Below are 27,992 nucleotides of genomic sequence, written 5' to 3'. Positions count from 1 at the left end.
TTCTCACATTACTCATTACATCATAAATATTACCGTGAAATTCGCGAAAACAACTGTTCATTGAAAAGAAATAGAAAAATTGGTTCGGACCTAATCTCACAGACTCTACAAATCCTGGTCACCCCGTAGTTCCGGAAATAGTATCCACAATAAATTTAGGAATTCCATATGAAACTGTAAGACTTTTCCCTTGAATCTATAACTTTGTGAAAATCGATTTGGCCATCTTGTAGAAAAGTGAGTGAGATCCTTTTTGCAGTTTTCATCACCATTTTAAAATTCTTCCGAAACCGAATTCAGATGACCGTAATAGCCGAAGTTGGTTCTTTTTCCAGCAACAAATATGACCTACAGTTTTGAACGTAGTAAAAACCTATACTTACTATCTCCTGTTCTATTTCGATTAAACCAATTAAACGAAATTTAGCAAATGAAACTAACCTGCGTTTCTGTTACTTCTGCATATGTAAGTCAAGCTAAATAGCTTGAATCAGTAGCATAAAACATGCAGTAGGATTATTATTATCATTATTACTATTATTATTATTATTATTATTATTACTGACATCACTACACCACCGGCACGGTATTACTACACTACCGGCTGTGAAAATTGCATATTTTTTCAAATAAACTGATATTAATTGACATTCCTTTATTTTTATAACATTTATTTTACCCCGGCTATACATTCTTTTATTCTTTTATTTCGAGCTTATAAAATAGTAAAAACCTGTTTTAATTTTTTTAATGTGGTGTGATGATGCCTTTCTCATGTATAATATTGTAGTATTCTATTCAAAAATTTTCTCTTCGATTTCTGAAATAAACCAAGGGATTGCTTGTGCATTAACTAGTATAACATACAGAGTGAAACACTGCTTTGCTCGCGTAGGTTATCCTTAAGAAAATGAAGTGGGTTCACTATTATATGCACCTCCGGCACCGGAACCCGAGAACCGGTATAATCGAAGTCGGTTTGCACGGCCACCAACTAACATGACGTACAAACTCTACTAGTTTTTATTCACATTTTAAAGATTTTATACAATTTTGCCTTCGCACTATAAATGGCGATTTAAATGTTTGTTGTATCCGAAAATGTGCAGTAATTTTTGGTAGGATCATAGGACCTTTCATTTGAGCCTATGATTGGGAATAACGGTTTTGAGTCCAGTTTACAACATTTTTTACGGGGTCTGTTCCGCCAGTTTAAGTGACGGTGTACAATATTGAACACACCCTATAACTCCGGAACCGGAGGTCGGATCCGGATGAAATCCAGGAATACCGTATGGAACCGGAAGACCTTCCATTTGAATCTAAGTCAAAATCGGTTCAGCCATCTCCGAGAAAACCTAGTGAGATTACTTGACACATACACTCACACATACATACACACACATACATACATACACACACATACATGCACACACAGACATTGCTCAGCTTGATGAACTGAGTCGAATGGTATATGACACTTGGCCCTCCGGGCCAACTTTTACTAGTCAACGTGTACGAAATAGAACAAAGCGCGCAACGGCTGTTTTGTGTTTTCTTCTTCCACGTTACACGGTATTGCATTGTCATTCTAACACATGGATCAATAAGTCCCGAGACTAACAATGGAAACAACATTTTTTTTGCAAATTTTTTTTTATTCATCAACATAATCACCTTTTAGGGTGATACAATGGTTCCAACGTTTTTCCAATTTTTCAATACCATGTTTACAAAAAAAATTATCTTTCACTTCAAAATAAGCTTCAGTTTCAGCGATGACCTCCTCATTTGAGCCAAATCTTTTTCCCTGAAGCATTTTTTTAAGATCAGCAAAGAGCCAGTAGTCACTGGGGGCTAAATCTGGCGAGTATGGGGGGTGGGGAAGCAGATCAAAGCCCAATTCGTTCAATTTCGCCATTGTTTACATCGACTTGTGGCAGGGTGTTTTTGTTCCATCGAAAGCAATCGCGGTACCCACATGGAAAAATCTTTTTCATGCTCAATTTTTGATGAAGGATAGTAAATACACTTCCATATGATATCTGTGTCATCTCAGCAATCTCACGGAGCTTCACTTTACGATCTTTCATTATAATTTTTGTCACTTCACTCACATTTTCCGGTGTAACGGCTTCCACAGGTCTACCCGAGCGTTCCGCGTCATTTGTGTCGGTACGACCACGTTTAAACTCGGCGAACCACCGAAAAAATCGTTGCTTTTGATGGACAAGATTCCGGATAACATTTTTCAATCCTTGTTTCGCTTGCACGGTGTTTTTAACCATTAAAAAACGATGTTTTATCAAAACACGAAACTCGTTTTTTTTTTCCATTTTTTAAACAAACTACAAAACGACTTTACTCCAACCTCGATAACTCAGCTGTTTCTGGTCGGATCGACTTAAAATTTTGACCCGTTTCAAGCAAAGATTAGTACTCTAGAAAGACGTGGTTACTGGTTCACTACGAGCGCCATCTCTGCTTTAGTCTCGGGACTTATTGATCCATGTGTTATATGCCAGTTTGAAAGGTTCGACACTCATCGCCCTGTAACTGCGGAACCGGAAGTCGGATCTGGATGAAATTTCACAGTAGCTTTAAAGATAATATGAGCTTCAATTCAAATCAAGGTATGTACAAATCGGTTCAAGCATCGCAGAGAAATCGAAGTGATTTTTATTTTTTTAGTTTTTCTGCACCACTTTCGGTGCTTCCGAAACTGGGATAGGTGACCAGTAATGCCGAATTAGGTTTTTTTACCCCACAAACTAACATTCTCTGCAAACTAGGAAAATTTATCAGACAGTTTTATGGGATTTATACCTGTTTTTGACCATCATTCGTGAAAAAATACGAATTAAATTGGTAATTTTCCACTTATCACACTTCAATTCCGGAGCCGGAAAGTCGGATCCAGATAAAATGTTTTACAAATTTTCAGGAAACTATAAGACCTTTCATTTGAATCTAATGGAAATCGGTTGAGCTGTTCCAGAGATATTTGAGTGCAAACTTTTTCTCAAATTTTCACATATTACCATATAACTTCGGAATCGGGAATCGAATCCAAATGAAATTCAATAGCAGGCTATGGAACTATAATACCTTTTAGTTAGATCTTAATTTGTGAAAATCGGTTAAGCCGTCCTCTGAAATCATCAATTTTTTGGTACATATCATCAAAGATAAATAATAAAGACATGTACGTGCATATAAATAATTTTTGGAAAATGTGGTTTGTTCCCGGTACCTTCTGAAATGACCCGCACTCACCGCTTGGTGGAGCGCGAGATTAATTGCATTTTTATCATTTCAACCAAAGTGTACCATAAAATCTCATATATACAAATAAGCTACCGAATCGAAAGGGTTCTCACGGTTTTGACATTTGCATTAGGAATGTATGATAGGAACTCAGCAATGCACCAATTTATCACATTGGTGCCAGTTTCAGGTAGGACCGTAGATGTGCGTCCAAAAAAAGATCGTGACTGTCATGTCTGGAAATGCGTTTGTGATATCATCCTATATCACCGGAACCGAAAGTCGGATCGGGATGAAATTCGATAGCAGGCTATGGGACCATGCGACCATAAATTTGAATCTTAGTTTGTGAAAATCTGTTCAGCCACCTCTGAGAAAAGTGAGTGCATATTTTTGTTACACACACACACACACACACACACAAACACACACACACACACACACACACACACACACACACACACACACACACACACACACACACACACACACACACACACACACACACACACACACACACACACATACACTCACACACACACACACACACACACACACACACACACACACACACACACACACACACACACACACACACACACACACACACACACACACACACACACACACACACACACAGAGAGAGAGAGAGAGAGAGAGAGAGAGAGAGGAGAGAGAGAGAGAGAGAGAGAGAGAGAGAGAGAGAGAGAGAGAGACGAGAGAGAGAGAGAGAGAGAGAGAGAGAGAGAGAGAGAGAGAGAGAGAGAGAGAGAGAGAGAGAGAGAGAGAGAGAGAGAGAGGAGAGAGAGAGAGAGAGAGAGAGGAGAGAGAGAGAGAGAGAGAGAGAGAGAGAGAGAGAGAGAGGAGAGAGAGAGAGAGAGAGAGAGAGAGAGGAGAGAGAGAGAGAGAGAGAGAGAGAGAGAGAGAGGGAGAGAGAGAGAGAGAGAGAGAGAGAGAGAGAGAGAGAGAGAGAGAGAGAGAGAGAGAGAGAGAGAGAGAGAGAGAGAGAGAGAGAGAGAGAGAGAGGAGAGAGAGAGAGAGAGAGAGAGAATTGTTCAGTTCGTCAAGCTGAATCGAATGGTATATGACATTCGGCCCTCCAAGCCCCGGTAAAAAAGTTGATTTTCACAGTGATTGCATAGCCTTTCTACATGAGGCAAAAAGAAGAAGAATAAGGAGAACAGTAGTTCTTTAATTAGTGACGCTATCTGCCTGCTAGAACGGTAACTTATTAACCGACGTGTTACATTGAATTTCTTGGAGCTGACATGAGTGTAATATCAGGGTAATAGCTTGAAGAACAATTTCAGACGAGTTTACCAGGTCATGAAGAAAACTGAATTCTGTTGGTTTATCAAACCTCGCACAAGAAACATGTATCATACAAATATCGACGAATATTCATAGTTTATCGGGTGTCCGGTAGAATAGAAAATAAAATATATCGATTGCTGCGTGTGTCGTTATTCAGTGGATGGAGGTGACTAACTCGTTCGAGTCCGGTAACCTAGCAAACTGGCAGGTTTTTCGAGGCCCTACACAACCGAGCTAGGCGTACAGAAAAGTAGGACACAATTGCGTATCTAAGCGCTACAAACCTTGTAGGTCTAAAATGTCAAAAGATTTTGAAATTTACTTGGTGTATGCCAGAGTACTGTAGTTTAATGCTCATAAAATGTCAAAAACAAATTATTGCAGCACAGTTGGTTTACTATAAAATATCAAGTATTAATCGAAATAATTTCAGAAGAATAACCACGAAATCCTGGGTTTTTGTCCGCTAGTGGAAATACCTTGAAGCTTCTTGCGAATTAATCGACTAAATGATTTTTAAATACTACAGAAGAAGAATCTCATTGTACAACAGTTTACATATGTTAGATTAATTATTGGAGTAAATATCAAATCTTTTGCTTCGGACCATCCATTCCATGGGCTGTAGTCCGGTAACTGTTTTTAATTTTCATTCGATTGGACGTAGTTCAAAACAGTTCGACAATCTCATGTAATAGGGTACAAAATGCACAGAACTAGCCGCATATTGTTCCAGTATGATTTTAAAATAGTGGCATGAAGCTAAATTCATCCGATTTAGCATTTTTCCATCATGCTTAAAAATTCTTCTTTGTAGTATGTTTTGAATTTTTATTTTCTAATGCAAAATCTTCTACTTGCTTTTACTGTATCACATCAAAATTTTTGTGTAGAGCGCGGGTCTTGACAACAGTTGTTTACGTTCATCCCGGTTTGAAATTTTGCGAAACGCAGAACTTTTTTCCCTCGCGCTGAAATGTTTGGAACCGTTTGAGAGTGTTTTAAACCATGCCCTCCGGCTTCCTGTATTGAACTTGTTTTATTGATGCTCCGTACCTGTAATATGAGGTCAACCTTTCTACTGCCAGGTCTATTGAAACAAAATAGTTAAATTCAAAAAAAAGAATGTAATATCAATACTGATTTGAGTTGAGACCTAAGAATAATAGATCTACACATTAATATATGTATATGTTTGATCAGTATCTTTTATAATATTCAATATATTTGTAATATGAAATAATATGCATAATATAAAAATGCAACCAGAGCTCACGAAAATAACGCAAACCGTATATTCCTGAACTGTTCAATCGAATTCTGCTGAGAAACCTGTTTGATAGTTAAACAACCCATTTGTGTTCGAATTCACCATGAACAGCTCTACAACGAAGCAAGGATAGAAAAACCGCTCATTCAGCCGGAATCCTGAATGCCAGTAGTGAATTGACAGTAGACGAATGTAGAGCGAGAAAAAAAAACATTCGGCCTCTGTTCCATCCGATTGAGCACGTGCTTTTGTACTACCCAACTCTGGATAAGGCAAGAAGAGAAAATTCCGCTTTATCAAACTGATGGGATTCATTTTTGGATGGATCGAAATAAAAATTTGTGTGTCTGCATCATCCTTCCATTCTTGCACAATGCCACTACTGCTACTGGATGGTACTGCTAGTAGCGATTATACAAATAAGCAGATGCTACCCAGCATCTATCGTACTGTACTATCGATGTCGAGAAGCACATGCATCGTAGAAAGCGTATGTTTGTTTTGTGAGTACTAGGAATATGTGTTCGTGGAAAAACTCACGCGTTTGCATGATCGCCACGGTTTTTTTTGTTTAGTTTGCAATGATTCTTCTGCCGTTTTTCAACACGTGCGAAGAGGTTAAAGGTACACCTACATTGCATTATGTTTCGTTCGACTTCGTTCCTTATCCAAATTAATCTACATCCACTAACATTAGTCTTCCAACCGCATCAGTACATTCGCAAATATTCAGGTTTAACGTTGACTTCTACCCCATATTTGCAGCGTTCGAAGTTCTAACCCGTTCATCAAACAATTAAAACATGTTACTTATTATGTGACACATTTTATTGTTTATTCAAAACTTCTTGGCACTCCAATCTCACCACATGACTTTTCTACATACAAAATTTGCTGACGTTGAGGAAGACAAATCGACTTCCATGGTTCAAGCGTTCGTGAGATATAAACCTTATAATTTTATATACATTTTTATGTTGGTCGTCTCCCATTGTGGCAATGTTTTTCTGTTAATTAAAAAAAACATGTTTCGATTATTCCACGAAGTGTATAGAAAGTTTTTTCCATAACTTTTCAAAGGTTTTAAATTAAATGAAATTACAAGTTGCAGTTCAACAAAGCATTATTCGGAGTTACTTGCTAACAACTGACAATAATTATTGCAGCTTTGCGAAAATATCATATAATGAAATATCGCAGCAGAAAAAAAAAATGGTCGATTTTGGCCAGGGATTATTCCTACCTGTAAAATCAACGATGAATATAATCACTCGAAGAGAGTAGGAGCAAAATATCGTTCCGTTAAATATCACTATAGTCATATTTTATAAACTCACAAGTTATATTGAAGTGATATTCATTCATATACTTTTTAACAACTATCAGCTATGCAGCGATTTTCACTGAGCATGACGATATTCAGTGAAGTGCAATAATGTCATCAATAAATTGATACAGGATGTGAGTAATGAAAATTATAATGATAGTAATAGCAATATTAACAATAAACTGTTTCAAAAATTTAAAGTACAAGTTACACAATTTATTTGAACTTCATATACAGAGTGCAGGACTTCGCTAATCTGGCAAACCCACCAAATAAAGCGATTGCAAACACGTGTTGCAATAAATCGATAACTCGATAAATCAAATTCATAGCGAGTAGCGTACAATTGGATAACGGGAAGAACCAATCGCTAATCATGGCGCGGTAGCGCTCTCCATTGACCGTGGCGGCGGCTCCTGCCTCATTTTCGAAAAAAAAAATAGCCCAATGATGCCAGACCAAAATCCGCACCAAACCGTAACTCTCTGAGGTTACATCGGCTTCTCCATGATAGGGTTTTCCGTCCCCCATATGCTACAACTTTGCTTATTAACATACCCGCCGAGATGAAAATGTGCCTCATCCGAGATGATGATTTTTTGACAAAAATCGGCGTCTTCTGCATTAAAAACTGAAAACTGCACTATTTTGACGCGTTCCTCAAGCGTGTACACAACCATTTTCGTTCAGCGGAAGGATAAAACTAATTTTCTGTCAAATCAGAAGTGACATTAAGGTTACCAATGTCGAATTAACCGCTAGTTAAAAAAAATGTTAGATTAGCGGACCCTGTATATATATATCAGCGAATATCAATTTATTGATATTTTCAAAATCAATTAATTGAAATATTGACAAAATGAATTTCTCTCCATCCGCTCAATTTTCTCGATGACCGAAAGAAACAAGGTACGACCTTCCAAAAGTTTATACTGCCTTCTAGTTTCGCTGACGACGTTAATATTCGGACCAGAGTTAGTACAACTCATTTTCATTGACTCAAAATAAACGAAAATGACGAAACATAAATGCCACACTCAGCTGCGCTTGTAAATTGTGAGAACGGAATCCATGTCCAGTCAACGACATAAGCGGAACAGTAGTTATAAATTTGTGTTCATTCTCTCATTTGCCTCTACAGTCATTTTTGGCTTTCAGTGAAAATCGTATACTGTGTTGTATCGATAATCAACCGAAGCTACGAGAATCGATGATAGTAGTTTTGATTTCCAAAGAAATTCTGGGTAAAATTACTTCGATTTATTATATTGTAGACACACTTCATAGCCAAACGTCAAAGATTTTCAATGTATCGATGAAAGAATAAAAATTGAAATTCGACTGACTCTCCATGCAGACGTTTTTTTGGTTTCGTCTTGTCATAGAGGAATGAGTGACGCTGGTATTAATACTCTCTTTAGTTTCAATGAAAGATGAACATGCTTCATCTCTCTTGGTTTGTTTTGGATGCGATCATTTACGAGTAAGACAGTAAAGTAACGAATATGAGGCTGAAGGATTGGATTCTTTAATTGATAATACGTGACAATTTTAAGCACTGATTGGGACGTGTCCTTCGAGAGGATGAGATTACCCGTACTAAGAGAATGTAGACCAGATTCAATGCCGTATAATGGATAACGAAACATGTGTCACAGCTGACCTTCACGAATACCAGAACAGGAATATAAAATAAGTAATCAAGAACGTAGTTTAATGCTCACGATATTATTGTTCAGAGTTATTAAAAGTCCTGTATACGATCTATTCTAAAAAAAACTTGTTTTATTCCACCAAGTGGTGTAATGATGCCTTTCTCATATCAATCATACAATAATATGTGATACCGTGGTAGTCTTCGAAATAATTTTCTTCGATTCTTGAATACATAACCGGAATCGGTTTGTTTGGCCGACTACTGATAATGACTAACGACCATAACACCATTAATTTGAATCTAAGCTAGTAAAAATCGAACTAGAAAAGTTAAAAGAAATAAGTTGAGATTTAAATTATTAGTTTCTGGCCAAAATAATTGATATTTTCAGCGATGACCCTACCGATTTTCCCAAACTTAGGCCCAAGTCCGTGAATATAGAATGAAGTGTGTGGTTTCCAAAATTTGTATAAAGCGGACTACAGGTTGTGAATAGCTTCTCTATGATAAACTATATTTTTTTAGATTCTCCAATTGACGTCATAAATTTCTAATAATTACTAAATGAATATAATAAAAACATTTCACCATTGAGCTTTCTTTCAGTACCTGCTCTTGTAGTTTCTACTCTTGCTTCCCTTCGTTCTGTACCTGCAGCTGTCCAGGCGAACTTCGTACCGGTTAAAGTTATACTTGGTTGGAAATTATTTCGAGCACTCACAAAATGAGAAGAATCAAACGACCTATATAGGAGTCTGTTTCAGAAGAGCGTGGTCATGATTGCTCGCGGTTTTGTCAAAACGAATCAACAATTGTTTTTAATTCGATCTCGGCAATTTTTCTAAATGGATGTCATGTACACTTTGCACTATGAAGCAGCGTTGTGAGAAAAAAAATGCTCGAAGCGATGTTAAGAGATACCCGATGTGTATACCCAAAAACGACTCGAATGGGTTGATATAATTTGGATCGTGTCTGGGCCAATTGAAGACGTTTGCGCTCAAATGAACCGTATTTGAAATTTGAAACATTTCACAAAATTTGGAGGTCATTTTGAGAAAACTACGCACAAAATCTACAAAAAAGCACAAAGACATCCTTCGAAGATTTCAAGCCATTATTCCTGTTAAAGATGAATGGATTTACTTTTGATTTACCTGAAAGTAGCAATTTGTATTTACATGAATGCAGCAATATTTGAATGAAGTTGGGCTATTGTGTCAATAGTCATCTCATTAGTAGAGTCTCCATATTATTTTGAAAATTGCTCGACTTTCATTAAATCAACGAATTGTGATAAAATCGGATACAATATCTTTGTTTCGACTCCAAGAAGGTTATACTATGTAGGTTATACTAGTTTAAACTCGAACATATTTTTATATTTTTATTCAAAATTAAATTAAATATTTTTTGAAGATTGTAACAGTAATATTTATGAGAATATGAGTAATATGATGAAGGCATCATCACACCACTACAGGCCACTAGGTGGATAAAAACAAACTTTTACTTTTCGTTTTTGACATATAGCAAATTAAATTAAACTGCTAGTGCGGCTTACCAATTCAATATTATTTGCTAAGCAGATTGAGGTTGTTTCATCGGATGTCTGTTTATGCATTGCACTTTGGTGCAATTTAAAAGTGTTCTAACAGTAGGATTGAACATCATACCTGCTTAGGGATTTTTGATGGACTGCTGAGTTCAATATAATGTGCTAGCGAACTTCTAACGTAGAAAAATATATTAAAATATTAGTTACACTTTTCTATCAGTCAAAAACGTGCTTAATCCACCAAGCAGTGAAATGATACCTTTTTTTATTATCCGCATGTGTTTTTTGCATGAATATTCTTCGATGTTTTAGTTCACATAACATTATTTTAATGATATTCAACCTGCAATTTGAAACTGCAAATCGGATCGAATTTTAATGTAAACGTGTAATAATAGATTTCACCTTCCATGAGGTGTCGAAATATATTCCATTTTAGAGCTTACGGTTACTCACGGTACTACCAGAACCAGGGTTACGTACAATCACTTTTTAAAATATATATATTAAACCAGGGCTACGTACAAATCACTTTTTAAAATATATATTTTTTGTGCAGATATTTAATGAAGAACACTGAAATCCATTTATATTAAAATTTGTAACTAAATTAAACTTAAAAGTTAGACAAGTCTTGGCATCATGAAACATTATTGCCAGACTGACAGTTGTATTACCTGACTCGACGTTGCATATTGGGATTTGGAAATCCATCTCAACTTATGAAGTGAACATTTTCAAATTAGACAAGTATATGGCACAATAATTCAATTGTTGTTGATAGGAAAAAACTATAAAATTTCGTCGATGAATATAATATAAGATATGAAATTTAATCTACCACTCTATAACCATAATCTATTGGAATAACACCTTTTAACATAATTGTATTGTAGAAATTTCATTTTATTAGCGAATACAGATAAATACAGATATTTTATACGAATCAATACAGATTTTATATGAAAATATCTGGCATCTCTGGTCATAACATACATAGGTAAACAAACCCATATACATTGCAATCATGAAAAAATTAAACTGAATTATTGTTCGAGTATTTTCGATTACATTGATTCAGTTCAAGTACTGAAAAGACGCAAACTGTTTGTAATACTGCGGTTTTAAATTGCCGCACGAAATTAACATGAACACATTTCTGAAATTTAAATCAAGAAGCAGATTCGTTTCCACTCCATTTGAAAACGTGAAGATTTTTTTCAAGCGTGTTCTTGTACACAATTTATCGATGAACTTTTGAAATTATAATAAAAAAATTCTGTATTTTTCATGTATTGTTTCAAGTCTAATACAATTTACGTCATCCATATAGTTTTAATCAAAGGCTTTTAGGTTTTGCAGCTTTCTTTGTAGTATTTTATCATATTTATTAGGAGATATTGCTTTAGCTAATATACCAGGAGCAACCCATTCTTTGTAGTCTTCATAATCTATTTAGGTATTATTGAAGAGTCAAATACACGCTAATAGCACGAGATTATGATGCTTTTGACATATTTCAAATACTTTCAAGGTGTTTGGACAATTGTATGTAACAGTATAAAAAATCGGGTTTCACGTTGCTCCCAAGCATTGCTTTGTCATACTGCGTTGAAAATGTCTACTGCTGGAATAGGGAGAAAAGTCTCTTACACAAAAATGTCGATATCTCCGTTAAAAGTGGACGGCTTTTAACAATCTATGGCTTGTTGAATAGCTATTAACCGTACGGAATCCAACTCTGGAAACATTTTCTGTGTTCAAGGTCAAGTGTGACAGATACTGTCAAAAAATTGAAAATTTTGACATAAAACTTCGTATGACTCAAAAAGTAAACATCCGAACTCAAAACCATTCAATAGCGTTCTGGGTGACGGGGAAATCTTTCATTTGCGACTAGTTTTATCAAAATCGGTCAAGCCACTTTGAGATCTCGACCTGTTAATTGACAACACACACACACATACACACACATACACATACACACACATACACATACACACACATACACACACGCACACAAACACGGAGGTTTAATTTGATTGCTACTGTATGTATGTGTGTGTAGCCACCCTCAGTTCAAGACATTACCAGTGGATGCGGGTAGGCTTACAGTATATCCGAATTTGATTATCAGATGGTTTTCATATTACTGCTGTTAACAAGGCCCGGCGCCCTCCAGCAAGAACATTCGGCCATATAATACAGAATTTCGCTATATCAGCTTAAACCCGCCTGATGGTTTGTTTGTTAGAAGGGTGCGTCTTACTCATTTTAGAAATTCAGGGAAAAGCTTCCCCCACGTGACTCAGGTTGGCAATCCACTCCATCATTCAGTCATTTACTTGTAAGATACACGATAGAGTTGAGCATAATACAATATAATATATTATATTACAATATACAATATAATATAACATAACATAACATAATACAATACAATGTAATATAATATAACACAACATAATATTACATAATATAATGCAATATAACAGAATATAATATAATATAATATAATTCAATACAATACAACATAGGGGACGGGTATGGCGTGATGGGTTAGTCGATGCCTTTCACGCAGCCCGCCTGGATTCGATCCCCTATCCCGCACATAGAGTCATAAAGCTTTTCTGGCCCGAAGAGGTGAATGACTTTAAGGTTAAAACCTCTATAATTGAAACAAAAAAAATTAAAACATAATTTAATATAATATGATATAATATAGTAGAACATAACATACAATAATACATACAAAGCATACACAATATAATAAAATATTGCATAGTAAAGCATAATTTAATATAATATAATACAATATAATATTATACAAAAAAGGTAGTATGATATAATATAATTTAACGCTATGTAATATAATATAATATAATGTAATAAACTGAGGTCTTTTTTCCGCGTAAAAAAAAACAAAATGGAAGAAATTTTTTTGATGCCAAACGTCTAAGAAATGCATGAAACGCCCAGATCTGGTGCAATCTCAATAATTTTTTTTTTGTGAAAACCGTGTCTCTTCCGGATTTACATATTTTTTTCAAACATAAGTATTATGAATTAATTTTATTTTTAAAGGTAAAATCATTTTTCATTATATAGCATGATCCTTAAACTTTTAATAACAATAAGTTAAGTTCTGATTCGGTGAATAGTTTTGAAGATATAACGATTTTTAAAAAGGGGCAGCATCTCACCCGGATTTATCCTATATTATTTACTTATAATTTAACAGTACTACAAAATTATATTCTAACTAGAAACAATGGCGAGATTGTTGGTTAGATTTTTACCAACACATGTGCTACTTTCCAAAGAAACCCTTTCAAACAACAGTAGCCATTATACAGAACTCGTGCTGATCCTTCTATCAAAATACTCTATTCGAATCACAAATTCAAACTAGAACAAAGAAAACTAGCCAAACAAGAACACAATACCGAGCAAAGTTTAGGTCGTGTAACTCTAGAATCGTTATACTCGCCGAATCCGTTCTCCATTCTTGAAAAATTAGTTCTTGTCACTTTCAACAGCAGTCACTGTTTTTAGCTCCATCTAGTACGACGACTAGTAAGTGTGACACATGCATACATACATATGGTGTAAATTGAACAAAAAGAAATAGCCCGGGGTATAAATAAACGATATAAAAAAAAAAAAAAAAATAGCCCGGAGAAAAACTTTTCTCGGCCCGCATGCTGAGCCGAGACTTTGAGCAGTTGAATCACGTTTCGGTCATGTTGCTTTCCAACAACAGAAGTTAAACAGACCTCCCGCAGGGTACAATACTCGTACGTATCGAACCTCCGCAATGCTTCACACAGGCATGGAACACATAACCTGTGGCCGTGATAATGACTATGGGGAAAGTTTCGACTTTCAAACAGTCCCATGAAATATAACTTTAAGCATGAGGGCAAAAGTTATTCAGTTCGTCCTAGGTAATCGAATGGCGCGAAGCCATTCGATCCCGGATAATCAGCTTCCTCATCGGGGTCAACGTGGCAAATTGCTTTCAGACTATTACCGACGAACTTGAGATTGGATGAGTGTTTATCGAAAAAGTGGTGATAAGAGCTCTTTAATCTTAGATTAAATAGAGTACCATATCCGGCTCCATTGTCAACCAAGTTTCTGCTTGACACTTAATTACGATTTTCCTCACCCATAGGCACAACGACGTCCCCCTCGCATTATCCGGACAGCAATTTCTTGGACGAAGACAAATACTCACCCGGTTTCCTGACCCTGGGACAAAAGTACAGCATAGCCATCGGGTCAACGGTAGTATTGCCGTGCAAAATTAATGAGACAGGTAAGTAAAGTTATTCTTCTCCTTCTTAACCAAACTAGACTATACTGCAACCAATGCGGATCTAGCCATTTGCCATCATCGTTCTTCAGACCTATCCACCGATGCGGTGGAGAACTCGATGGTTTGGTCAGCACCACCTTTAATAATCCCATGACAGACATGAAAGACTACAATCTAAAATCTGCTGAGAAAGTCATAAATCAACTCAATTTTCTTTATTTTCTATCCAACCAGAAAACTCCAGCCACTATGTATTGGCCTGGAAGCGGGACATCGCCGTGCTCACGGCCGGCACGGTCAAAGTTACCGTAAATCCCCGAATAAGGTTGATGCCTGTGCAGGGACAAGCCGATTCACATGGCACACTGTCGACTGGATATAATCTGGAAATTCGGGACGTCCGGGTAAGCGACGCCGGCGATTACATTTGTCAGATTGGCTCGATGGAACCGAAGGAGATTGTGCACACGCTGGAGGTACTCGTTCCGCCCAAGATTGATTATGTCTCGCCGGTGAACAAACTGGACGTGCACAAGGGCACCCAGGTACGATTGGAGTGTCGAGGATCCGGTAACCCGGCACCCAAAATCATCTGGTCCCGAAGGGTAAGTGGCATTCGAAGTAATTTTCAACCGCATACCACCAATTGTTGTGACTTGGATGATCTGGAAGGGGAATATGCGAATAGAATTATGCTTGAGTCAAACAAATGTAGACTACACATACTGATTCACAATGCTTATTTATGTGTTAGACTGGTGGAGTCCGCCAAAATGGTCTGCATTCACAAATAAGATTATGGTGCCTTGTAGTTAATTCATATTTAGCATGTTCAATTCTAGCCTTATGCAGTCATTTATTTTGCTTGGATAGCCGAGCAAGAGATAGATAATGTACATGTAATCCATTTGATGCAAACATTGTACTGAGATGGGGTTGGTAAATGGAACGATGACCTCGGTACTCGATTTGTTTTGTATACTAAACGGGCATTGGAATTGATTGAGCTAACAACTATCTGAATCCAGGACGAAAGTTATTTGCATGTATAAACAAAACACATGGAAAACCCTTTTTTCTGTAAGCCGCTGTCTGCCAATGCAATGGGGCTTGGAATAGGGTAAACACGCACATACAAGTTCTCTTTCAGACTACACCGTGAAATAATAGTTCCAAAGGTTTCGTGGTACTACACAAGGTTCAGTACTGAGCGCACAAGTCATATTTTTGGCAAGTTTCAGATGCAAATTAAAACCTATACTAACGCACCCACAGATTCATAGCCATAAACACGAACACGAGCACACTTCGGAAGCGTGTTTCGCCATGTAGGTGAGAAAACATGAGGACTTTCGGCATCTATGATATCTGAAATACTATCAAAAGCGATTATTACAGCGCATTATTGAAATAAGAAAGAGCAGAGCAAGCATGGCTCTAGCATGTAGCCCATCCCCCTAGCATGTAGCAAAAATTATGTAGATACTCAACAACATGTTTATTCTCCCAAACGCTCGGCTTCAACGAAGCTCAAGCAGTTCACTTCAAACTGTATATGATACGACTCTGAATGGTAGACATATATTGATCTCAAGACGACGTTGGACCGGATAGGCAACAAAATTCTTTGAAGAACTTGTTGTCACCAGATTGTGACTTCTTAACGCAGACGACAATATTTTTTAAATAATTATTTGGTGCTCTAACAACCTTTCGAATGTGAGCACCGGAAAATGCAACAATTTTGTATTTCTTCGTAAAAACCACAATTAAAAAATTGTGTGGTGATTTTGAATGAAATTATTTTTAAATTATTCACAGAAAAAATCGTAAAAATACAGTACATTGACTGAAAAAGCAGCACATTCTGAAGTACGCATTTTATTTCAAAATAGTGAATAGAAATAAATCAAAATAATTATCAGATAATTTTCGACAGTTTTTTTTTCTAATTGCCAATAAAAACAAATATTTACAGTTCAATAGAAACTAAAAAAAATTAACGAATTAATCATAAATCGGCATTACCACAACTTGCACTTGAAAAAAATACAACACACGTTTTGACAAAAAAAATTTTTTTTGCAGATTGGATGTTTGTGAAGAAGATTTTGATTTAGTGTACTCATTTTTTGTGGTCACATTTATCTTGTTTTAAATCAACATATATTGTGATGCGTACAATGATATGAAAAGTATGAAATATGTCTACGGTTTTATACTATGATATTTCTAGCCAATACGAGATCAATACATGTGCCTCCAATCGTATGAGCTTGTGAAGATTGAATAATGTTGATTCGCAAAATTAAAAATGTTCAAGCGGAGGAAACTGAGAATTTACCGCCCCAAAATTACGATATTACCCGATCGAAGCGCCGTCTGCATATTATTGTCGGTGTTATCAGATTTTGTATGGAATGTGTAAATGTGTTATGCAACCTGAAAATCTAAAATTGGTCTGCAGTAAACCCATTCGCGAGTGTTTATTTTATTTTTTTCAGTTCATCTCGCGTTGTAAACAGCAATGCGAATAGGAGAATAAGGTTCCTCGTTCCTTAGAGATATTTTATATTTCTCTTACATATAATGCCTTATTATATTTCTCCTGAGTATCGAAAATCAACTTTTGATGAGATCATGTTGTTTACCAAAACATATCGCATCTCTTTTCCTCTCTATTCACAAATCTCCTATTCCGTGATGCTCGTGGAGATACAGTATGCCCTCGGTATCTAGAAACAACGAGTATTGGACTACCATTCCTTCCTTTTCCTCAGTAGCACAGCCTTTGGTCGTAGCCGGCGTCGTTATATTTCATTTAATGAAAAGTTAGGAGTGAGCTTCTCCCAAGCTTCATTTTCTTGGTTCATTGTACTACGGGCAATCTACTTCAGCTCAGCTCAGTAGCAATCAAAGGCGCAGTGTCCTTCAGATAAATTACAACACTACCAGCGCTACAATTAAAACGTTTGGATTCGGTGGTACAATTTTTTTTTTTTTCATAAATACGTTTATTTCTTCAGGCAGTTTACATAAGTTTTTCTTCGCCGTAGCATCACTTTTACATATTCTTATCCTAATTTAATTCTAACATAGTCACAACGTTTTGCATTTATTAAAACATATTCTCTTATTACTTAAATATCATCTTAGGTAACTCGTCATTAATTATGAAATCTACTCGGAAATATTATTTGAACCAAACGATTAACTTCTATAAATTATAAAATAAGCTGTTATTTTCAGACATTTTGTTAATAATTTCATAAACTGTTTCGAGTTTGTTTGTATCATTACATTATTTTTATTCTAATTTAGCTATTGGTTGAACTCATGGACGCAGCTGGGATCAGAACTAAGTCTTGAAAGGGGCCTTTATTAAATTGAAACTCCAGTTTTCTTTATGAAATGATAAATAAGTTTCATGTATGAAAGGTCACGACAAGCAAGAATGTCTCGAACTGGGATATTGGATAGTCTACCTTGGGTACGCAAAGAATTTATTAGTTGAGATCTGACATCACGATACTCCACGCATGTCCAAACGACATGATCAATATCTCGATAACCTTCGCCACAAGCACAATGATTAGTCTCGGAGAGCCCAATTCGAAGGAGATGTGCATCTAACGTGTAGTGATTGGACATGAGTCTGGACATCACACGAATGAAATCTCTACTCACATCCAGTCCCCTGAACCATGCCTTTGTCGATATTTTCGGAATAATTGAGTGCATCCACCGACCCAGATCATCTTTATCCCAAGAAGCTTGCCAGCTGGCAAGTGTTCTTTGGCGAGACGAGCTATAGAATTCGTTGAAAGCAATTGGTCTCTCATAAATTTCACCCTCAATAGCACCACGTTTGGCTAAAATATCGGCTCTTTCATTGCCAGGAATGGAGCAATGAGCCGGGACCCAGACTATAGTGATTAGATAATTATTGTTCAATATGTCGTTCAGGCACTGTTTTATTTTGCCCAGGAAAAACGGTTCAGTCTTGCCAGTCATGTTTGAGCGAATGGCTTCAATTGCACTCAGACTATCTGTGAAGAGGAAATAATGGTTTGGAGATAATGTGACGATTACACTCAAACTATAATGAACTGCTGCTAACTCTGCTATATAAACAGATGCAGGTTCTTGAAGCCTAAATGAGGCCGAAACATTATTGTTGAACATACCAAACCCTGTCGCTTCTTCAATTCGCGATCCGTCCGTGTAAAACATTTTCTCAGAGTCAATATGCCTGAACTTACTTGAAAATATTTTTGGGATTTCCGTCGAACGTAGATGATCCGGGATTCCACGCGCTTCGCGCTGCATGGATGTATCGAAAAATAAAGTTGAGTCAGGGACATTTAGGAGGCTGACACGGATCGGAATATATCTTGAAGGGTTGATTTCCTGTGACATATGGTTAAAATATACTGTCATGAATTTTGTTTGAGATCGAAGCTCGACTAGTCGTTCGAAATTATTAATTACCATGGGATTCAGCACCTCACATCTTATTAGCAGGCGTGATGAAAGCTCCCAAAATCGATCTTTTAATGGAAGAACTCCCGCCAGAACTTCAAGACTCATTGTATGTGTCGAATGCATGCACCCTAAAGCAATTCGCAAACAACGATACTGAATTCGCTCCAGTTTGATAATATGAGAGTTTGCAGCGGAACGAAAGCAAACGCATCCATATTCCATCACTGAAAGTATCGTTGTTTGATACAATTTTATTAGATCTTGCGGATGAGCACCCCACCAAGATCCTGTTATTGTTCGAAGAAAATTTACTCTTTGTTGGCATTTTGTTATCAGAAACCTAATGTGTCCTCCCCACGTGCATTTGGAATCGAACCACACCCCGAGGTATTTAAAAGTTAAAACCTGTTGGATCATTCTTCCCATCATATGGAGCTGAAGCTGCGCGGGATCATGCTTTCTTGAAAAGACGACTAACTCTGTTTTCTCCGCAGAGAATTCGATACCAAGATGAACAGCCCAATCGGACAAGTTATCTAAGGTATCTTGCAATGGTTTATGCAGATCAATAGCTTTGGGTCCAGTAACTGAAACCACGCCATCATCTGCCAATTGTCTTAGTGTACATGGGGTTACTAGACAGCTGTCAATGTCATTTACGTAAAAATTATAGAGGAGCGGACTGAGGCATGAGCCTTGCGGGAGACCCATGTAACTATTTCTGAGTGTTGCCAAATCGCCATGTGAAAAATGCATGTGTTTCTCTGACAAGAGGTTGTGCAAATAATTATTTATAACCGCTGGGAGTCCATTTTGGTGAAGCTTGTCTGAAAGAACATCAATGGAAACTGAATCAAATGCTCCTTTAATGTCTAAAAATACAGATGCCATTTGTTGCTTTTGAGCGAAGGCAATTTGGATGTCAGACGAAAGTAATGCAAGGCAATCATTCGTCCCTTTATTTCTACGGAAGCCAAACTGAGTATCTGACAACAAACCGTTCGTCTCGACCCAAGTGTCGAGACGTCGTAGAATAATTTTTTCGAACAATTTTCTGATGCAGGACAACATCGCAATGGGTCTATATGAGTTGTGATTGGAAGCTGGTTTCCCCGGCTTTTGAATGGCGATAACTTTCACTTGTCTCCAGTCAGGTGGAACAATATTTTGCTCAAGAAACTTGTTGAACAATTCCAACAAACGTCTTTTTGCGAGGTCGGGCAGATTCTTCACCAAGTTGAATTTAATTCTGTCCAACCCAGGAGCGTTATTGTTACAAGACAAGAGTGCTATAGAAAATTCCATCATTGAAAATGGGTTATTAATAAAACCATTATTTGGAGGAGATTCCCTTATAATGCTCTGCGTAGGAACAGAATCCGGGCAAACTTTCCTAGCAAAGTCAAATATCCATCGGTTCGAGTATTCATCACTCTCATTGCCCACGTTACGATTCCTCATTCGTCTGGCCGTGTTCCAAAGAGTGCTCATTGAGGTTTCTTTAGACAAACCTTCGACAAAATGTCTCCAATAGCTACATTTTTTGGCTCGAAGTATGCTCTTGTACTTGGTTTCTAAAGCCATAAGTTTTTCAAAATTCTGAGGAGTTCCTCCTCCCCGTTTTAGAAACGTCTTGCAAGCATTTTGTTTTGCGAGTTTAGCCTCTGAGCACTCTTTGTCCCACCAGGGGTTGGGAGGCCTTCTGTTAGTCGTTGGCCCAGGAAAGCGTTTAGTTTGGGATTGTTCTGCTGCCTCCAGAATCGAACAAATGAGGAAGTCATATTCTTCAAGTGGAGGGAGCTCTTCCATTGAATTCAAAATACTAGAGATACTACTTTGGTATTTAATCCAGTCGATATTTTTTGTCAAATCATATGGAATACTAGCGGAAGTAGCAATGCAATTGCTACTGCTAATTGAGATGATGATTGGTAAATGATCGCTACCGTGTAAATCAGGCAGTATTTTCCAGGTGCAATCTAGTCGAATTGATGTTGAGCAAAGAGATAGATCTAATGCACTTGGGCGTGCAGGAGGTCTTGGGATCCGTGTCATGCTACCCATATTTAATACCGTCATGCTAAAATTGTCACAAATGTTTTGTATTAAAGATGATCTGCTATCATTGTAGACGGAACCCCACATAATACCGTGCGAATTTAAATCCCCCAGAATCAATCGTGGTGCAGGAAGGGCTTCAACCATTTCATTAAGCTGTTGCTGTCCAACTTGTGCTTTTGGAGGAATATAAACCGAAGCTATGCAAATATCTTTGCCTTTAATGTTTATTTGGCAAGCAACAACTTCTATACTAGAAGTTGAAGGGATGTTTAATCTATAAAAGGAATAGCATTTCTTAATTCCCAAAAGCACTCCACCATACGGAGAGTCTCTATCGAGACGTATAATGTTAAAATCATTAAAATTTAAAGCTATGTTTGAAGTAAGCCATGTTTCGCATAAAGCAAATACATCACATTTTTGACTATGCAATAATATTTTAAATGAATCAAGTTTTGGCATGATGCTTCGACAATTCCACTGCAGGACAGTGATTGTATCATTTGCGACGGGTGATAAATTATCCATCAAAAGATACAAAACCTGAGACAATTGGCCATTGAGCTGATAACTGCTTCAAAAAGGTTCTAGCTATTGGAAGGAATGCCATTATGAGGGTCTTTAAGGGTTCAGATATATTGAATGCTGAGAAAATCCATTCAACAATTTCCGAAAACTTCAGTAATCCTGTTGGTGGCTGTGAAATGGAGCCCACTGGATTATTATCTTTTTCTGTACTAGATCCTGGATTGGTTTGTGAATTTGACAAACCAGGAGGCACAGTCTTTGGTTTTGACTTTTTTTGTTTAACACGGGGATCTTTTTTTGAAGATGAAATTTTGGGTGTCTTTTTTGGTAATTTGGAGGAAGACTTCTTTCTCTTAACTGACCCTTGGGTAGTGATAAACGAATTACCTTCACTATTTTCGTCAGAGTCAGAGTCCTCTGGTTCCTCTAGATTTGAAAACCCGTTTTCGGTTTCCAAAGGGGGGACATCAATGACCGTTTTAAGCATTTCTGCATATGTGCGCTTAGACCGTGCTTTTAGAGAAAGCTTAATTTTGTCTTTGTGCACTTTAAATGCAGTGCATACTGAAATATCATCATGAGGACTATTCCCACAATAAATACATTTTTCAATTTCCTTGTTGCAATCATTATCTTTATGAGGCCCTTCACACTTAATACATTTTGGTTTATTACTACAGTAAGTAGCTGTGTGGCCGAATTTTTTGCAGTTCGTACAATTCATTACATTTGGAACAAAAAGCCGAACAGGGAGGCGAATTTTATCGACATAGACATGGGACGGCAACGCAGACCCGGCAAATGTCACTCGAAACGAGTCTGATGGGCGATAAACTTTTTTTTCCTCTTCATGAACTACTGAGTACAGTTGTTTGCACTCCAGTATTTTCACACCCTCAAGCATAGAGTTCTTGAAACGACCAACACCATGCTTGAGTAAATCATCTACCGAAAGACTCGCTTCGGTAACAACACCGTCAATTTCGACATCTTTGGAGGGTATGTAAACTTTATACTCTTTATTAAAATGTTCCGAAGAGACAATATCATTCGCGTGTTTCAAATTATTTACCACAACACGAATTTTATCGTTATTTACTTTTATGATCTCTTTGATTGAAGAGTATCGTGATGTCAAACCTTTATTAATTTGAAAAATGTTTAATGGCTTTGATATACGTCTAAAAAAGACTATCCAAGGCCCAGAAGAGCTCTCCTGATATTTTTTCGTTCGTGGGGGTATCGGATTCATGCTAGGATTTACGTCCATGGATTCATCCATTACATTAAAATTTTTAACTAAACTTTAAAATAAAATTTGAAACCAACACTACACAGTACTCAATCAAAAGGAAAAGAAAAAACTTCTACCTTGAAATTGTTGTCTATCTCCGTTGCACTGCCGTGTAGATCCTCGTTGCTCTAGATGTTCTTGTTGGATGTATCTGGACGTTGATACAATGCTGAAGCTCACTGTAGCGATAGAATATGATGTGATGCTACTGCTACCTGACATCCAGCACCACTCGAATTCCGATTTGCTTTCGTCTTCGCCAGCTGTAACCAGCGCAGGTCACCGGTGTATACCTGCGTGTTGTATGGCAGTGGAAAGACCGAGTTGTCTTGTCTCCTTCTTCCTTGTGCTCCGCACCGATATGCTTCTGCACCGAAGTGCCTTCGCACCGGTGTGCCTTTGCACTCTTCCTCTTCGATGTGCCTTTGCACTCTCCTGCTCAGCACTTGTGGCTGTATATTGCGGCCTGGGTAGAGTTTGGGAAACGCCCTTTGTTGTTTCCTTCACCAGCTTGGCCCAGCACTAGGGCTCTCTTATGCAGCACGACTATACGTTTTAACGGCTGCTGCCAACAGGTCTCTACCTGTAGTTCAACCGTTGTCGTTTTAACGCGTGTAAACTAACCAGCGTTATTAAACTGTTCGCTTCTATACACAACCTTCTCGGTTGAACGGCTATTACTGAATGACGGTGGTACAATTATAGCCTGTTATATTCCCTGTAGAACAATAGTCCAACCAAGATTCACTAAATGCTAAAATATCAACTTGAATAGTGTTAGTTGAGAAACTAGAATAGTGTTAGTTGAGAAATTTCAAATCTATTGGTAGATAGATTATACAAATCCTTCCACAGATCACTGAGTAATGAGCTTTCAAAATACGAGAAAGGCAAACACGCGTCACGAGTCCTCTTTGATACTCGTTGATACCAAACATTTCAGAAAAAATTAATTTTGTATTATTTAAGATTACATTCAACTGAAAATGTTATCATAATTTGATAACAACCATATTTCCGATGGCATGTACCAAAAGTTATGTTGATACGTTAGATACAACAAGAGATATTCACGATAAATAAACTGATCTGTCTCTCAGAAGACGGCCCTTAGTAAAGTAAGTAAGTCACTGTAAAAGATCTGTTTTACGGGATATACATATATATATATATATATATATATATATATATATATATATATATATATATATATATATATATATATATATATATATATATATATATATATATATATATATATATATATATATATGCACCAAATCTGGAAGCGCCAGGCTTGTGATCTTTGAACTTGAACAACAACAAATAGTAACTTTCGAACTAGTCAAACATTGATGAAATCGGATCAGTCATCTCCGAGAAAATTGAGCGGATAGATAAAACGCATTGAGAAACACGTTCATACATAAACAGACATTTACCGATCTCGTCCAGCTTAGTCGAATGGTATATAGCACATATATATATATATATATATATATATATATATATATATATATATATATATATATATATATATATATATATATATATATATATATATATATATATATATATATATATATATATATATATATATATATATATATATATATATATATATATATATATATATATATATATATATATATATATATATATATATATATATATACATATATATATATATATATATATATATATATATATATATATATATATATATATATATATATATATATATATATATATATATATATATATATATATATATATATATATATGTATATATATATATATATATATATATATATATATATATATATATATATATATATATATATATATATATATATATATATATATATATATATATATATATATATATATATATATATATATATATATATATATATATATAGATTTCAGGGTTCCTGCCAGAAGTCGATTTTTTAAGTTATTATTCATCCTTTCCATTCTACCCATACTTGCATATCTGCCCATTTGGATTTCATCCTTTTTAGAGTTAGCTTCGGAATTAAAAATTCGTGGTATTTTAATAGTATTTCATGAAACAGTGGTCAAAATAATAAGCTTGAAACATAAAAAATCTAAAACAGATAAAAATTGAGTAATTTCTTTAACTTCTCACTTTTCACTTTCGGTAGCAACATGACAATTGATCTCGTTTGAATATGTCTACCATTTCGAAACATCGAAAATGAAGACATCACCACAGGCGCGAATACAGGGGGGGGGTCTAAATATCTTATAAACCTGCTATTATTTCGATTCATGAATAGACTTTGTAAACGTGCTTGGAGATGACGCTTGAATATGAAGCCCGGTCTCCTCTATATTATGAAAACAACTCCCGGAATTTTTCTCTGGGTAGCACATGCTTTAGCATATTAAAACATCATTATTGTTTTCTCACAATTTAATTTAATTCACTCTAACAAAAATTTACTTCAAATGGATTCCGAAGAAAATTAGAAGAAATGCATACATTGTTTGAATATTCAGCAAACATAATGTTTTCCCCGATTTAATGCAAACTCTAATACAATTCAAATGCATAAACATAGGTAACTCGATCCTAGTGGATCTTAAATTAGATTCAAGTCCCACGTCAGACCATACTTTGGCACACAAATAGTTGTGGTTGTGCTTAAACGCAGGCGAATGAATCGAAATGACCAAAAATTTAGCACAATACGTCACTCAACTGTCCTTCTCCATTCCCTTCAATCTTCATCAAAAGCTGACTAGATTGAATGCTATACGAACGACCAAGCTTACCAACCCGTCCAAATCCAACCACAACCACACTATCCGACCGATGGCAAGCAACCCAACCGGCAGGAAAATTGTTCACCATCAAGCTGCAGATAATAAACTCAGTGTTCCACGTGCTTGAAATGAAATCATTCACCATCCCGTAATGTTTCTGTGGTCCACCTGCATTTTAGCAAAGGTAAACCTGTTTGCTTTGGCCCTAGGCTTAGCTTTCAGTACACTCGGTCAACGATCCAGTACATCACCCTTGTAGCTAGAATTCCTAAACCAGATTGTTGTGTTGTATAGGAACCGACAGCAAAACCAAAAACGAATTTGCTGGTGCTGGATGGACATCATTTTCCTGGCGCCAAATTCTCCGGTACGAAATCCCTTCCGGAAACGTTTGCCTGGCAGCAAACCGCACAAATACACAGCGATCCGTTTTACATGGCCGCCTTTTGTTTCTTCAGCAACAGCCTCGATGGTCATCTCCGTGAAATTCCGAAATTTTCTCACTCTCCGGCGGATGCGGTCAAGTTCAAATCCCAGCCGTAACAGAATTGTCTTACTAACCGAGCCCTCTATCTCTTCCATTTCCCACAGAACAACGTGCTACCTAATGGTGAGGCGAACAAAACCGGAAACGTGTTCGATGTGATGCATGCGACCCGTCACACCAGTGGCCATTATAAATGCACCGCCGATAATCGGGTCGGCCAACCAGACAGCAGGGAAGTCGTGGTCAATGTGCTCTGTAAGTATAGCTCGGTTTATAACATCGACAAGCGGACATTTAGGTAATACAACGCGCCGAGGCAGAAGCATAATTTCATAAAATACTCAAAAAGAAACATGTAAAATTCCATTGAATCAGCTGTAATAAAAGGCATCTAGCATGTATAATAGAATTTTACGTGCGATTTGAAAATTACATAGCTAGAAAATCAATGAATTAAAAATAAAAACTGATTGGTAACGACAGGGATTTGAACCAAGAATCATTTTATTTCAAAGTGCATCCTTGTAATCCAATGAGCTACAGAAACAATTATCTGCTGGTCAGGTAAATGGTACATTCGAATCTATACAGTCGTACCAGTTAGCCGTGTGAAAGTGCTAAGGGAAAGTTACGTGCTAAACGTGTCATGACGTAACCCAGGCAGCGAATGTATCTTTCAAGAGGTTCTACAACTATATTAGAATTGTTATTTATGTTAGATATGTTCAGAAAGATTTTTAAATATATTGAAATCGGTTGTGCAACTGATCACTGTTAAGTTTTACAATGCTACCGAAAATTCACTATAAAACAACTGTAAGTACATCGAAAACAAATGTGCAAATCACCAATTTTCCCTTGTTGCACTAGCAGTTATAGTTGGCTGCTATAATTATATCGGACAAAATATATGCCGAAATGGTTATATTTCTCTTGTGGAGAAAAAAATAGTGAAATGATGGAGAGCAGGACATAAAATGATAGGCCGAATTGAAAACATTGCACTGAAAAATATTTTGCAGCCGAGTCCGCATAGTCTTGGCTGCTTCATAAAATTTTAAGTCAGTGTGTGCCATTTTCTTCATTTTTAGAAACACAATGACAAGAAATTCAAAACTTGCAAAAAAATGGTGCCAGATTATCTGCTTGAAATGAACGCAAAAATTGCAGACTTGACAATATTATCATTAAAGTTGCTGAAATACAACATTACTTACGCAATGAAAACAAAAATGTATCAGAAAACTTGTATTCGATTTTCATCGTGCTGCAAATCGACAACGAACTGCATTTTTGTAAACATGAAGTTCGTTGTCGATTTTCAATTCACAAAAACATAAAAGATCAGTTCTATTTAGTATTACTATCTATTTATGTGCAAAATATTTTCAAAGTTCCATGTTTGTGTTACGAACAGTTGTGTTGAAAATCGAATGTGAAACTTATTCATTAGGAATTATGTTTGCGAAGTCAATTCAATTATTGTTAACATCACGTAGTAGTTTCCACGAGTTTCACAGTTGTTTTTTCGCATGAGTTTTTGTATCATTTGTTTTCCGTTGTTACGAATTTTTATTCACAATGTGCACAACACAGAAAAAAAGCGTTTTTGCCATGACACAACCGTTAC

General features: G+C 36.5%; 1 protein-coding gene across 5 annotated transcripts in view; it reads left to right on the top strand.

The window, feature by feature from the left end:
• The window catches only part of LOC131437668 (neural cell adhesion molecule 2-like), a 390,081-nt gene that overhangs the window by 309,392 nt on the left and 52,697 nt on the right, over positions 1-27,992 (top strand). For all 5 annotated transcript variants that reach the window (XM_058607165.1, XM_058607163.1, XM_058607164.1 and 2 more), the window contains 3 exons: positions 14,571-14,714; positions 14,949-15,319; positions 26,467-26,617. In XM_058607165.1, the coding sequence (XP_058463148.1) occupies positions 15,044-15,319; positions 26,467-26,617 (427 nt within the window). In that variant the 5' untranslated portion in view covers positions 14,571-14,714; positions 14,949-15,043. The remainder of the gene's footprint in view (positions 1-14,570; positions 14,715-14,948; positions 15,320-26,466; positions 26,618-27,992) is intronic.

Source organism: Malaya genurostris, chromosome 3 (genome assembly GCF_030247185.1).
Source record: "Malaya genurostris strain Urasoe2022 chromosome 3, Malgen_1.1, whole genome shotgun sequence".
Classification (NCBI taxonomy): domain Eukaryota; kingdom Metazoa; phylum Arthropoda; class Insecta; order Diptera; family Culicidae; genus Malaya; species Malaya genurostris.
The sequence above is the reverse complement of the archived record's forward strand: the minus strand, read 5'-3'. Positions and strand labels throughout refer to the sequence as shown.